The sequence below is a fragment of the Mus musculus genome, chromosome 2 (genome assembly GCF_000001635.26).
Source record: "Mus musculus strain C57BL/6J chromosome 2, GRCm38.p6 C57BL/6J".
Lineage (NCBI taxonomy): Eukaryota > Metazoa > Chordata > Mammalia > Rodentia > Muridae > Mus > Mus musculus.
This window is the reverse complement of record NC_000068.7, coordinates 32,414,124-32,427,449: the sequence shown is the minus strand read 5'-3', so window position 1 is coordinate 32,427,449 and position 13,326 is coordinate 32,414,124. Positions and strand designations below refer to the sequence as shown.

The 13,326-nt window shown below is 50.3% G+C and overlaps 1 protein-coding gene across 8 annotated transcripts in view; it reads left to right on the top strand.

Moving 5' to 3' along the window:
* Positions 1–12,963, top strand: part of Slc25a25 (solute carrier family 25 (mitochondrial carrier, phosphate carrier), member 25) — a 36,984-nt gene extending 24,021 nt beyond the window's left edge. For 3 of the 8 annotated variants that reach the window (NM_146118.3, NM_001362906.1, NM_001164358.1), the window contains exons 2-11: positions 5,851–5,977; positions 6,060–6,147; positions 6,759–6,794; positions 7,034–7,145; positions 8,244–8,402; positions 9,574–9,726; positions 9,997–10,104; positions 10,191–10,358; positions 10,891–11,041; positions 11,128–12,963. In NM_146118.3, coding sequence (NP_666230.2) covers positions 5,851–5,977; positions 6,060–6,147; positions 6,759–6,794; positions 7,034–7,145; positions 8,244–8,402; positions 9,574–9,726; positions 9,997–10,104; positions 10,191–10,358; positions 10,891–11,041; positions 11,128–11,312 — 1,287 coding nt within the window. In that variant the 3' untranslated portion in view covers positions 11,313–12,963. Of the gene's footprint in view, positions 1–1,501; positions 3,657–5,850; positions 5,978–6,059; positions 6,148–6,758; positions 6,795–7,033; positions 7,146–8,243; positions 8,403–9,573; positions 9,727–9,996; positions 10,105–10,190; positions 10,359–10,890; positions 11,042–11,127 lie in introns of those variants that run through there. The other 5 variants (NM_001164357.1, NM_001362907.1, NM_001362905.1 and 2 more) reach the window with 3 other exon arrangements.
* The last annotated feature ends 363 nt before the right edge of the window (positions 12,964–13,326 follow it).

The following is a 13,326-nucleotide window of genomic DNA, read 5'->3' as shown; positions in this document are numbered from 1 at the left end:
TAAACTAATGGTGGTTCATGTCTATAATTTCAGCACTTGGAAGGCCAAGGTAGAAGATTCTGAGTGCAAGGCCAGCCCAGGCTACCTAGAGAAACTATCTCAAAATTAAAAAAAACAAAATCAACAACAAAAAAAACCCTTATTGGAAATGTGGGTGTGGCTCAGTTGTAGAGCACTTGCCTGACATTCAGGGTCCTGGGTTCAGGCCCCATCACCATAGAAAATGAAACAAAGCTAAAGCTGAAATAGAATTGAGGTATCATTGTGAAATGACATGCTGATAATAATCACTTTCAGGGCATTTCAGAGAACATTCCTTTATATATAATTTTTTTTAATGTATGTGAGGTCACTATTGCTGTCTTCAAACACACCAGAAGAGGGCATCTAATCTCATTACAGACAGTTGTGAGCCACGATGTGGTTGTTGGGAATTGAACTCAGGACCTCTGGAAGGGCAGTCAGTGTTCTTAACCACTGAGCCATCTCTCCAGCCCTGTTTCTTTGTTTTTCAAGACAGAGTTTCTCTGTGTATCCTTGGCTGTCCTGGAACTCACTCTGTAAATCAGGCTGGCCATGAATTCACAGAGATCTGCCTGTTTCTACCTCCTGAGTGCTGGGATTAAAGGTGTGTACCACCATTGACACCACCACCACCACCGCCAACTAGAAATTCCTTTTTAATTATTTTTATTTTATATGTGTGAGTGTTTGGCCTGTATGTATGTCCACGCACCATGTGCATGCCTGATGCTCTTGGAGACCACAGAGTGTTAGATTCCCTGGAACTGGATTTACAGATGTTTGTGAATCATGTGAGTGCTGGGAATTGAACCCAGGTCCTCAGGAAGAACAGCAAGTGCTGCTAATCTCTGAGCCATTTCTCCAGCCCATTTAAATTTTTGTGTGTCTGCGTGTGTGTGCTCTGCTCCAAGGTTGGAGGACAACAGGTAGGTACCTGCTCTCTCCACCATGTGTCCCAGGAATTGAACTAAGTGGTCAGGCTTGATGACAAGTAGCTTTACCTGCTGATGAGCCAACTCACCAGCCTTCACCCAGAAACTTCTTGCAAAGCCCCTTCTGTGAGTCAGGCAAGAGGTGGGTGAAGGCCAGGGCATACACTAAAGCCTCTGTCTTTAGGACTCCAGCAGTAGACTTCACATGTGTGCTAGAATAGCTCCAAAGCAGAACCTTCTGGATTGGACAATTTCATTGGTGGCTGAATCTGAGCAAGAATCTGCCTGGATAAAGCCTTCAGGGCACTCCAAGGCCTGCATTTACAAACTCAAGTCTCAGAGAACCTAAAGTGCCCTGTTTGTTAGATTCTGTTTCAGTGTTATACATATACAATGATTCAGCATATCTCTCTCTCTCTCTCTTTTTTTTTTTGGGGGGGGGGGTTTCAAGACAGGGTTTCTCTGTATAGCCCTGACTGTCCTGGAACTCGCTTTGTAGACCAGGCTGGCCTCGAACTCAGAAATCTGCCTGCCTCTGCCTCCAGAGGGCTGGGATTAAAGGCATGTGCCACCACCACTCTGAAAATCCTTTCACTTTTGCTGATCCCCAAATGGTAGCTTTCCATTTTAATGCATCCGAGGAGTAAGAAGGCTTAGTCTATATTAGGAAGAGATGGATGGAGGATACATTGTAGAAGGAATGGGGGTGGAACCAATCCGTCCTGTCACAGTGACGTGATCTCGCCCTCAGCAACTCATCTCTAGGGCCGGGAGGAATTTGCAGGCAGGCATGGAAAGACTCCTCCTCAGCAATGATGTATCTGGGGCTGGGAGCTCAGCAGAGAGAGCATGTGCTTCTTTGCAGAAGACCTGAGTTTGCAGCACCCACACCCTGCTTCTCACAACCACCTGTAAATGTAGTTCTAGGGAATCTGGTGCCTCTGGCCTCTGAGGACACTGCATGCACAAGCCTGTGTACAACAGCCCACAACACACACACACACACACACACACACACACACACACAGAGTTACAAATTTTAAAGTAAAATAAAAAATCAGATCCTTCCAGCACTCTTTAAAGTGTGGATCTCTCGCTGGGTTGGCGGTAGACAACTGTGGTAATGGGATTGGCGACAACCACATAACAAGCATTTTCAGTGAGCGTAGGCGAGGGGTCCAGTTTTATTTCATTCTCTCTTCCAGCTGGTGAGTAAGTCTTGTTCTAGTCATTTTATTAGTTTCTGAGATAGTCTTACACTGTAGCCCAGGCTAGCTTTGAACTCTCAACAGTCCTCCTGTTTGGCCTTCTGAGGGCTAGGATTACCAGCCTGGGTCTCCATGCCCAACAACTGGTCAGATTTATGTTATTGTGAAACAGTTTAAGGGAGGAAGGGTTTGTCTTGGCTCCATCATGATGGCCAGGAGTCAGAGAGAAGGGAGCAAGCCTACAGCAGCTGGCTTTCTGCTCTACCGGCTTATTCCTTCTGGAGTCCCATTCTGCTCTCAGGGTAAATCCCCGAACTTGGTTAATCTTCTCTGGAATTACATGGACACACCCAGAGGTGTACTTTACTAATCTCTCAGGCACTTCCCAATTAGTCCAGATAAACTCAGAGCCTTCTGTGTGACAAACAGGTACTTCCCAATTAGTCCAGATAAACTCAGAGCATTCTACCCCCGAGCCTCCATCCCACCCTGTTTTAGACAGGTTTAATATGTCGTTTAGGAGGGCCTCAAAACTGGAGATCCTCCTTTATGCTAGCTAGGACTGTAGTTGTGAGCCGATAAGCCTGGTTCATTTAATTGGAGTTCACTTTAAAAGGCTTCATTCAGGGTGGTAAAGCAGAATTCTCAGGGCTACCATCAGACCAAGGTTTCAAGTGTTTTCAGTGGGCTTTGACAAGTATAAGTCTCAGCCTTGGCTAACCCCAGTGATTGATGGAAGCGATTCCCAGGCACTGAATACTTGTGGATTCTTGGGTCTGTGTTCCAGGACAGCTGAGGACTTGGCATTCAGATGTCTCTCTCAGTAGTCTGGGTCAATTTTCAACATCTCTGATGCAGTCTCTATTTTCACTGTTTTCAATTGGGAATGATTTACTAAGAAGAGAAAGCTGCTATATTGTGTGACGCATTTGAGGACCTTGTATGAAAACAGACACTTGACTGTTTATTTGGAGGGGTTGACTGCCGGGGTAAAGGTTTGTTTGGGCATGGGACTGCAACCCTAGGCAGTGCCTGCTGCCTGGGCTCCAAGAGTTAACTCTGCAAGCAGTGACGTCAGTCCTGATCTTTGCTCTTCTGCTCTTGAGCAACCTGATACTGCCGGCTACTGAGGACTGTGCTTATTGGCTGCTGGCTGCACTTACAGTGGGCGGATTTTTTTTTTTCAATTAAGTAAAAGGGCAGGACTTAAGCAGCCAGTGACAGCAGGGGCCGGTATATCTGGTGCTAGTTTCCTGGGAATACCGGCATTTCCCACTCTTGACTTCTGCTAGTACTTGCTCCTGGCGGTGGCTGAGCAACCGGTCTCACCAGCATGCTCTGCCTGTGCCTGTATGTGCCCATCGCCGGGGCGGCTCAGACTGAGTTCCAGTACTTTGAGTCCAAGGGGCTTCCTGCCGAGCTGAAATCCATCTTCAAACTCAGTGTCTTTATCCCCTCTCAAGAGTTCTCCACATACCGCCAATGGAAGCAGGTCTGTATGCTGAGTGGGTGCCATGAGAGGCAGGCAGGGACTGGTTTTGAGTGGAGAGATGAATGGTACCTAGGCATGACTTCCTGGCCTAGAGAAAAGAATGTCTGAAATGTAGGTGTTTCCCCAGCCCTTTGTGGCTGTAGCCAGCAGTTGTACGTCACTGTCATGGGAATGGCTGGGTTTTGTGTAATTTCCTGGGCTGGGAGGGAAGGCACTTGTGGGAGATGGAATCTCTAGATAGGAGATTGGTACAGATGCAGGCCCCTAAAATGTACAGGATGTCATAGAGTCCTGGACTGTCTCACTGCTGTGGGACGTTTGTTCTTGTGACTCCAGGGCAGAGTGTAGAGGCACTCTGGGAAAGAGAGGCTAGGGCGGTCTTCACTCTTAGACTTTCAAGTGCTTAGGTACCCCAGGAAACAGGATGCCAACGGTGAGCCTGGCCCTTTTCTGATGAGAAACTGAACCTGGCTTTGGGGTTTACTTTGATGCACTAAATTTCATGCTGTCCCCAGTGCTGGTGTGTGGTTTTGTGCATCTCAGAATGGAGACACATAGAATGGAGTTGGAGTGGCTGTAAAGGGGGAAAAAGCAAGTCTTCTTTCCCCCTCCCTGCTTTTTAAAACAATGTCTCTATGTATCTCTGGCTGGCCTGGTACTCAAAGAGATCTACCTTTCTCTGACTCCCTAGTGTTGGAATTAAAGCCATGTGCCACCACAGTTGGCATTTCTTCAGACAAGGTCTTGGTGTGTAGACCAGGATGACCTCAAACTCTCAGATGTCCTCCTGCCTCAGCCTCTCTAGTGCTGGGATTATAGTGTGCATCACCATCCCCACAGATACAGGACTAACTGTTAGAGAATATTTTTAAATAGGGTACAGTATGCACAGTTGTGGGTGGTCTGTGTCATGTGGCATTACCCCAGAATAGAGTACTTTGATGGTAGATAGCCTAGGGACAAAAGATAAGAGTTCTGTGTGCCTCCTTCCTGAATGGCATATAGACTTTTCCCTTCTACTTGACATCTGGGGTGGTGACCCTTGGCTAAGAGCACAGATGTTGGCAAGAAGTTAATCCCAGTTAGCAGATAAGATGTGTTCAATCTATCCCACATGCCAACCTCAACCCTTCACATGGTTGGCTCCTTGAGATAAATGTCTACTCTCCCCGCAAAAAACCAGTGGCTAAGTAAGAGGGGAAACATGATGACCACATTTGGACTGCAAGCTAGCCCGTGGTCCATCAGTTTCTAAACCCTAGCTTAAAACTCTTTGACCTAGCGTGTTAACTTGAACAGTGAATGGATTTGTCCATGAGAAAACCAAGAAACATTTTCCTTAGGAGATTCTCTGTTTTGGATTTAAAGTGCTCTCCCCAATAAATTAGATAGACAGACAGACGGACAGACCTCAGTAAAGCTTTTGCATACCCCATTCCCCACTGAGTGGAGAAGCTCCAGCTGCTTTGCATGCAGCTGGTGTTACAGCTGCCAGGCAGAGCTCACCTAAGACGGGCGCTGCTGCAGATCAGGGTCTCTTAAAGCCTTGCGTCACTAAACTAGTAAAGCTAACCTGGCTGGCGTTCAGTGCCTGGTTGGGAATCTGGGCTTGGTTAGAGCTGGTATCCCTGAGACCAAGGACCAGAATGGCAGTACCGTCACGCATGAGCTCAAGAATAGTTGCCCTTGGCTCCTCCTGTCTGTCTCACACCCTCCAGAGTGTTCCCTGGCAATGTTTCTGCCAAGTAGGCATTGTCTGAACCTTTACCCTCATCACCAAATTCTTAGTGGGTTAATGCCACACAGGGGATGGAGCAAGTAGCAGGGTTCCTAAGGGACTCTAGATTCCAAGGCTATCCCCAGCTCTCAGCCAGGAGTGCGTCTGTAGGAGAGCCAAGCCGCTGGCTGTGTAACAAGCTGGTCTGGGGAATGTTGGAAAGAGCAAGCACCTGGCTGCCCTGCTGGCCTCTCAAAGCTTTCTCCTAGGAGTATCTCCTCACCAGAGCAAGGTGGGCCTTGCTTGGCTTCTGGATAGCCTATGGGTATATGGGGAGATTGACATGATGCCTAGGATTCCCATGGGCTGATAGAGCCTTAGAGATAGGACATCTTGGGTCATTGTGGAGAACAGTTATTTCCTGTTGTGATAAGAGGCTAGTGAGCAACATCTCAAGTCCTTATTTTGGTTCTCTAGAAAATTGTGCAAGCAGGTGACAAGGACCTTGATGGGCAACTGGACTTTGAAGAGTTTGTACATTACCTCCAAGATCATGAGAAAAAACTGAGGCTGGTGTTCAAGAGTCTGGACAAAAAGAATGATGGTGAGTTTAGCTATAGCTTCTCTGCCGGGCAGGCCTTAGCTTACTGAATGCTGGACCCTGCTAATGGTTCTCGTTGTCACAGGTCGAATCGATGCTCAGGAGATCATGCAGTCCCTGCGGGACCTGGGTGTCAAGATCTCGGAACAGCAGGCGGAGAAGATTCTTAAGAGGTGAGTGAGTGTGGTGAGCTTTGTTCTAGGGGATGCTTTAATGGCTTTTGGACTAATTTGTGTGCTGTTCACTCTTGGCCTGCATCCCTGAAGCTGGCCCTGTGTTTAGGAGGAGGGATAAGAAGCCCCTTCCCATAGTAAGCTTCTCCTGAGGTTGCAGCCCTACTCTCACAGAAGAGTCATAAATCTGGAATTAACCCAATGCCTGCAACCTTTAAAATGATAAGATTAGTTGTGGGCATTTCTCGTTAGTGAGAAGTGTCCCTGAATATTCTCTGCCTGATGGGGAGGGACATGTGTGGTCCTTAACTTAGGTTCTGCTATAGCTTGTTCTTTCCTCTGTAGCCACATATGCTGGCCAGAAAGATGGCTCACTCATGAGCAGAGGGCTGCCGGAAAGCCCTGCAAGTAGAGAACAGTTTGTACCTGGCTGGCCTGAAAGCCGCCTGGTCACAGGGACAGCAACCCCAGGAGCCCAGTCCTGCCCACTTCCTCGTGCTGTGCTGGCCCCTGGTGTCTTTGGGTGTGTGCTTGCTTTACTAACCTGCTCAGCGCATTTATTTGTGTTGTTTCTCCTTTCTCCTTTGCATCCTCCTTTGTCTGTCTGTCAGAATACGGACGGGCCACTTCTGGGGCCCTGTCACCTAGTAAGTATCTGTGTTTTCCCGTGATTCCCTCCCTCCCTGATCAGAATGGGGTTCCTGTGGGCCAGCACATCTCCATTTTATGGAAAATGGGGTATGGAGCCACCTTACTCTTTCTCATGGGCAAGGTGCCTTTGGTGTCCTGGGTGGCTATGGCACCTGCCTCCATCCCATCTAAGTGGTAGGGCACACAACTGGCAGGTGGGTGTGACACGTGCGACTGACCATGCTTCTGCTTACAGCATGGATAAGAATGGCACGATGACCATCGACTGGAACGAGTGGAGGGACTACCACCTCCTGCACCCTGTGGAGAACATCCCGGAGATCATCCTGTACTGGAAGCACTCGACGGTGAGGCACACACCCACTGTCCACTCAGGCAGCCGTCTTTGTCTGGCATCTCTCAGTCCATCCCCATCTAGGCCTGGGGGTGGGGGTGGGGGTGGGGGGTCGGTCTTGATGATACACTGAGATGTTGTCCCTCCTTTGCCAGCCACATGCCCCTCCTCCTCCGATACAGTGACCAGCCTGCACCCTTGACCCTTTGCTGGGTGTACCTTCCTATCCCTGTATGCCTCTGCCCTTCACGGGCCATTTCAAATATCTCCTTTTCCTATGTTGCCGATTCTCCCAGAAGCAGACAGTCTGTCCTCCACGGGATAGGAGAAGAAACCTTGTTACAGATGCCTCCTCTTTCCCTGTGTTTCTTTTTTAGTATCATTTCTCTCTATGGCAAAAATACATGTTTTGGCTGAGACATAGGAGCCCCATGAGTTAAAGGCCAGCCTGGGCTACAGAGTTAGACTCTTGATTTTGGGGGTTTGGTTTTGATAAGCACTCCCTGTAGGGCCTGCATATTGTTTTCACTCTGTTAGCATGATCCACATTCAGACAGATGTGGATCCACAACTAGAAATGTTGGTCTTACTTAAAAGACTTCTGGTGTTCTTGGCTGGGCTACCCCTGCCTTATCCTCTCTGAATCCACAATGCCGGGTCAGGGCTTCTTGGGTGAAAGTAAGTGACTGATTCTAGGGTTCAGACAGCTAGCCTGTCTCTGGCCTGCAGCCCAGAGGTCAGCAGAGCTGGCTGGGACCAGTTCCAGAGAGAAGGTATTACGCAGGCAGCATAGCACCCTGCTTGCTTAGCCTTGCATAACACTCTGTTCTGCTGGCAATCTGGTTCTGTATCAGGTTGCAGGGTTTGTACCCATCTTCCCTGATCCTTGTAGTCTAGCCCTAAAGTCCTTGCGGAAAGTTCCAGGAGCTTCCTTTACAAGGGCAACCCAACAGTGTTGTAATGTTTCCTCGATTGCTACCTGCTCCTTTCTAGACCATGTACAGGTCAAGAGCTGCAGCTACTATCAGGGCAAAGGGAGAGTGGAATGCAGTGACCACGGCCAGGATGTTGTGAGTAAAGTTGGCTATGTCTCTGCTTGTCTCCCCCATAGATCTTCGATGTCGGTGAGAATCTGACAGTCCCAGATGAGTTCACAGTGGAGGAGAGGCAGACGGGGATGTGGTGGAGGCACCTGGTGGCAGGAGGTGGGGCAGGGGCAGTTTCCAGAACCTGCACTGCCCCCCTGGACAGACTGAAGGTGCTCATGCAGGTGAGCAGGAAAGCGAGCAGATTTTTACCCGTGGTTCATTGGAGGCTCAGCTTCCCCTCCCTCCCTCAGCTGGCTCCTTGCTTTAAAACCCGGAACCTCCCACCGCAGCTAATGAAATTGGAGTTAATGCTTCGCAGGCCCCAGTAGATCCCAGCCTAGGTGACCTTTGTGCTTAGCTGGTCTAATTATATCAGAGAAACATAAGCTGCGTATCACCTTACTTGGGCTTGTTACTTGGATTCCGTAAGTGCATCTCAGGATGGATAAGATGCCTCATGGAAGGCAGGGAGAGCAGATCCTTGCATGACCTAGAAGCAGTGCCTTTACCTTGGCTGAGCATGCAACTCCACGTCCTCAGGGCAGAGATAAGCTTGTCTGATGTCAGGGAAGCATTGTGAAATGACCCACATGAGGACACTGGTGGACTTTGATGTCTGTCTGAACAGTGACCAGTTACCCCATTTTGCTTCTGTCTGGCACTTTCGGTGCCAGGAGGCCTACCCAGAAACAGCACATGCCCCAGAACCCCCCTGGACAGACCAAAGGTGCTCGTGCAGGTGAGCAGGAAAGCGAGCAGATTTTTACCCATGATTCATGGGTGGCTCAGCTTCCCCTCCCTCCCTCAGCCGAACCTCCCACCGCAGCTAATGGAATTGGAGTGCTTTGCAGGCACTACCCCACCCCCCTTGGCATAAGTAACTACGTGGGATCTCCCTTTACCTTCCAGAAACAACGATGCAAAAGATGTAGAAAGGCTTAGCCTAGTGTGTGCTGGCCCTTCCTCCCAGCTTCCAGAGCCTCTGAGAAAACAGAAGCATGAACAGTTCCCTCTTACTCCTTTTTTAACAGAGTTCTAGGGATATAGTGAGAGAGAGCAAGAGCTGTCCTCTCTGGGTTGGTGGGGCATGCCTCTAATCCTAGCACTTGGGAAGGATGAAAATCAAGGCCAGCCTGAACTGCATAGTATGAGAGCCTGACAAAAACTAAATAAATACAATAAAACAAAATAATAAAACACCCAGCCATGCTTGCTGAGTCACAGGACATTAAATTGAATTACTTAGAGGAAAGAGCCTCTCTGAAGAGGTTCTCCAAAACGGCTCCTCCCAGGGTAGACTGTGGAGTCTTCCCTCTATCCTGCTGAGTCCCTCTGATCTCTTGTCCTCCTCAGGTCCATGCCTCCCGCAGCAACAACATGTGCATCGTAGGTGGATTCACACAGATGATTCGAGAAGGGGGAGCCAAGTCACTCTGGCGGGGCAACGGCATCAATGTCCTCAAAATTGCCCCTGAGTCGGCCATCAAATTCATGGCATATGAGCAGGTGAGGACCTGGGAGAGGGTTGCCAGCTGGCTGCTGCTTATGCAGTATCTGCTGGTCTGAGGTCCCTGAAATTAGAGCCAATGTTTGTACTCAAAGGACAGCAAGATCAATGGCCTGGGCATGACCCCAGCTCTCTTACTACCTCCTTCCATTTGGGGACAGCATAGATAGCTTCACGGTCACAGGTTTCATCCAAAGCTGGCTGTAAGAGCAAGGGCGGGCCAGAAGTGCTGTGGTCCCCCGGTGCATCCCCTTGTTTTCCTATTTTAGATGAAACGGCTTGTCGGTAGTGATCAGGAGACGCTGAGGATCCACGAAAGGCTTGTGGCAGGCTCCTTGGCCGGAGCCATTGCCCAGAGTAGCATCTACCCAATGGAGGTAAGGGCCAGCAGTCCTGGAGTGGGCGGTACACACATGGGACACAGAGGAACGGGCGGTGTTCATACTTGACACTCTGATTGCAGGTTCTGAAGACCCGAATGGCCCTGCGGAAAACAGGACAGTACTCCGGCATGCTGGACTGTGCCAGGAGGATCTTGGCTAAAGAGGGTGTAGCTGCCTTCTACAAAGGCTACATCCCCAACATGCTGGGGATCATCCCCTATGCTGGCATCGACCTAGCTGTCTATGAGGTGAGGCCCTCTTGGCAGTAGGGCCTGGGACAGGGAGGGAAATAAAGGACCTGCCTGGTACCAACACCCTGTGAGAGATGCTTAGATGAGAGATAGCAGTTAGCTCTCTTCTGCAGTGGTCTCCTGTCTCTCTACCTTCTGCACAGCAGGCCTGAACTCTGGCCCAGGTTCTTTACCCTCTTAGGGTCCAGAGGTTCAGCAGGCAGACCCAAGAACAGTGGCCACTGGGGGCTCACATATCTCCACAGACTGAGAGTACAGAGCCAGGTGCTCTGTGTGGGAACATAGCGCTCCCTCTACCCTCATTCTGCTTCCTGTCCTAGCCAAGAGCCTCAAGTGACAATGGATGCCAAAGGCAGGCAAGTCAGGAGTTCAGCAAGGCCCAGGCCAAGTGAATCAGGTTACTTTGGCTTCTCAGATCCCACGTGATAGGAAACAGCTTTCCTGTAGATCCAATACCTGCCCCACCCCCCAGTGTGAGTCTCCCACACTGGCTCTTTAAGGCTAACTTCTGTATCCCATCTCCCTCTAGACATTGAAAAATACCTGGCTCCAGCGCTACGCAGTAAACAGTGCAGACCCCGGTGTGTTCGTGCTCCTGGCCTGTGGTACTATCTCCAGTACTTGTGGCCAGCTGGCCAGCTACCCACTAGCCCTGGTCAGGACCCGGATGCAGGCACAAGGTAAGGCTGGTCCTGGTCTGCTTTCATGTCCCTAGCAGTTGGGGTGGGTGACAGATGGCATCTGACCAGTGGCCTCTCTCCCACAGCCTCCATTGAGGGCGCACCTGAGGTAACCATGAGCAGCCTCTTCAAACAGATTCTGCGGACTGAGGGGGCCTTTGGGCTCTACCGGGGGCTGGCCCCCAACTTCATGAAGGTGATCCCGGCTGTGAGCATCAGCTACGTGGTCTACGAAAACCTGAAGATCACCCTGGGCGTGCAGTCTCGGTGACGGGAGGGTGGTGGACTTGGTGAGCCTGGGCTGCGGCCCAGGGTATGCAGCCACCTCATTCTGTGAATGTGCCAACACTAAGCTGACTTACCCAAGCTGTGAAACCCAGGATACCATAGGGGACGGGCAGGGAGCTGGCAAGCTCTGGGCTGGTTCTGCTGACCTGGCAGACCTTCGTGTCTCTTCCAAGGAAGACCTGTGGATGTTCCTTGGGGTTCAGGGGTCAGTAAGATGTAGGCTCCTGCACTAGAGACAGGACGTTTTCCTCAGTGCCTGCCAGATAGCGAGCTTGGATGCCAGCTTAGTTCTTCCATCTCGTTCACTCAGCCGGACCTCAGCCACGGCATCCCTCTGGTCCAAAGAGCATTCCTGTGCCCCTCATATCTTTCCACTGATGCGCTGTGGTAGAAAGTGGGCCTGCCCCCACTCTTTCTTGTCCTTCTGTCCATCTTTCCTCAGTGCTGCTCTTCCAAACCTGTTTCCCAAGCTGCAGCATCCATGCGGACCTGTGGTACGGGAAGCTGAAGAAGTACCATTATGTCCTCGCCTATTCTGAGCCCACCAGCAAGGCCACCTGGCTGTGCCCAGGTACAGGCACTGGCTGCCTGACAGCGTGGTGCATGGCTTTGCTGAAAGCTAGTGCTAGGACCTGGAACCCAGAGGACTTGTGCTGCCTGCATGGGCCTAACGTCCTCTGAGCTGCCCCTAAGCCCTGTCAGGACTGGCACCAACTCATGCCCACACTCATTGTTCAGTTCTGTGTGTGAGGGTAGGCAGGGTACCTGCCCCATGTCAGCCGCCCTGATGAGAAGAAAACGATGCTGAAGGCCTTAATTATGTCTTAGTGGGTAAAGGATTTGGTTCAGAAGGACAAGCTGGACACTGCAAGTGCCACACTCGCTGTGAGCCCGGGGCAGGTAGTTTCCCTGCTCTCAAATCTGTTCTGAGAGCCCTGTGGGGCCAAGCGGGACCAGCCTCACATTCCACGTGTGTACCACTCTGCTTGGAGCCTATTTATTTTGTATTTATTTGAACAGAGTTATGTCCTAACTATTTTTATAGATTTGTTTAATTAATAGCCTGTCATTTTCAAGTTCATTTTTTTATTCATATTTATGTTCATGGTTGATTGTACCTTCCTGTCATCACCTGGTGGGGCATGGGAAGACAAGATGGGAAAGTGGCTACAGAGTGACCTTGCCTGCTGCCCACACTGACAGTGTGTCCGCCCCACCAGAAACAGAGGGAACGGCACAGGGAAGACCACCCAGGCCGGGTAGGGTAGTGGGGAAGGTGGCAGCTTGACATTCTTTCCTGGACCGGGAGGATTTCTTTATTTTGCCCTTTGGAACGACAAGGCAGTGAGGTGCTTCACCAGGAATTTGGTTTGAGGGTGAGGACTGAAGGACAGGGTGGCCTGCCTTCCCCAACCCGTGACCTGGTCTCCCTCCTGGCCCACAGCTGCCCATGCTCAATGAGTGGCCTGCTGGCCACTTGGCAATTGTGCCTCCATTGCCCCAGAATGGCCTGATGAGGAAAATCCAAACAGGATGCAAAGATCAATGCAAAAATCACCGGTCTGCATAGTCTATGCTGTAACTGGAGTTTGTCAAAGGCAAGCAGCCTTCTAATAAAGTCGCTTCAAATGTGACAATGGAGCCAGGGTTTTTCTGCTCTGGGCTTGGGTGTTGGGGGACATTAATATTTTCCTCATCCATTGCCTGCATAGTTACCCCCTCATCTCTAGGGAGGCACTTCGTGGTGTTGGTTAGATTGGGGTTGCTATGGTCTCCAGGCACTACAGACTGCTTTTGCCCAGGCCTCCCAGGTGATAGAGGCTGGGGCAGCTCAGACCTGTCTCCATCACACCCACTGAGGTCGCCTCAGAGCTTTGTTAGAGGACTCTCATTTTGTACTTGAAGCCAGATGAGTCCCTGCTTGCACAAGCTCACCCTCCCCACCAGAACAGCTGGTGAGCATTGAAATGTCACACACATGTCAAAGGGCAGTTCCT